General features: G+C 31.7%; 1 protein-coding gene across 1 annotated transcript in view; it reads left to right on the top strand.

Moving 5' to 3' along the window:
• The window catches only part of ABCB7 (ATP-binding cassette, sub-family B (MDR/TAP), member 7), a 111,435-nt gene that overhangs the window by 64,401 nt on the left and 45,829 nt on the right, over positions 1-1,205 (top strand). Inside the window, exon 4 of the mRNA XM_012664078.1 lies at positions 704-823. Coding sequence (XP_012519532.1) covers positions 704-823 — 120 coding nt within the window. The remainder of the gene's footprint in view (positions 1-703; positions 824-1,205) is intronic.

The raw sequence follows: 1,205 nt of genomic DNA on the forward strand, positions 1-1,205 counted from the left end.
ATCTCTTTATTTTGGTTTTAAAAAGTACAGTTTTGATTCTTAATATTCTGCCTCTAAAGTTGAAACTAAAACAAAAGGATTTAATGAGAATATTGTCTCAGAAACATGGGAAAAGGAAAAATGTGACATTGATTTAGGTCAGATTAAAGCATGACTGTAAAATTCTGTTTTTGTTGAAATTTTTAATAACCCAGACTCTGTTCAATATAGTTCATACCAAACCCCTACTTTCCTAAACAGAGTATTGTAACTCTGCACTACTATGAGTTTGGACTTAGGACTTCAAAATGTTTTAAATAAAAACACTGAAAAATAGCCCAAGAGTATATAAAACTTTTGACTACAAAGATGGAAATATGGAAATGTTTTTTAAAGTTTTGTGTAATATTTTGATAGTTTAATAAATAAATGTATAGCACCTGTCCCTTGTTACCACCAAATACCTTTTTAGTAATATGAAGGTGGCTAAAACTGAAAGTAAGAAATTTACGAGAAATGAGTAGCTTTTTAAAAGTAATTGAAATAGTTTCTTTTTCTCCAAAATATTGTGACTTTGAAAGATACTGGCCTTAGATTCAGAATAAAAAGTTGTGTTTGTAATGTTTTCATGTATTTCTCAAATATTTATAGAACTGCATTATTGAGGTATGGTTAAATTTGAAATGGCATATCATTCACTGCTTTGTTTTCTTTCTTTGAACAGTTAAAAGATGTTGATACTCGGAAAATCATAAAAGCAATGCTTTCTTATGTGTGGCCCAAAGACAGGCCAGATCTAAGAGCCAGAGTTGCCATTTCCTTGGGATTTTTGGGTGGTGCAAAGGTAAGAATAAGAGAAACTATACATTGTATGTTGCTATAACTAAGAAATAAGACATTTTCTAGGCGTGAATTCTGGACTGCTATAAACCACTTTGGGAGGAACATGGCCAATTTTTAGGACTCTCATGTAGTTTACATAATTATTGTATTCAGTCAGCAGAAATTATATGGCAATGCCCAATTTATCTCTGGACCAGACTTCTGAAAGCCTCAACTTAATGGAATTCACTCCTGAAGCCAGTGTAATATATAAGAACATTGATTGTAACAAAGCATAAGCAACTTTATAAAAGAAGCTCCTCAGAGCCTCATTGGCTCCTTTTTAGTACATATTATTTCTGATAAGTTTGGTTCCCCAATCCTGGTAAATTGAAAATAGCATG

The sequence above is a fragment of the Propithecus coquereli genome, unplaced genomic scaffold, assembly GCF_000956105.1.
Source record: "Propithecus coquereli isolate 6110/MARCELLA unplaced genomic scaffold, Pcoq_1.0 Scaffold86, whole genome shotgun sequence".
Lineage (NCBI taxonomy): Eukaryota > Metazoa > Chordata > Mammalia > Primates > Indriidae > Propithecus > Propithecus coquereli.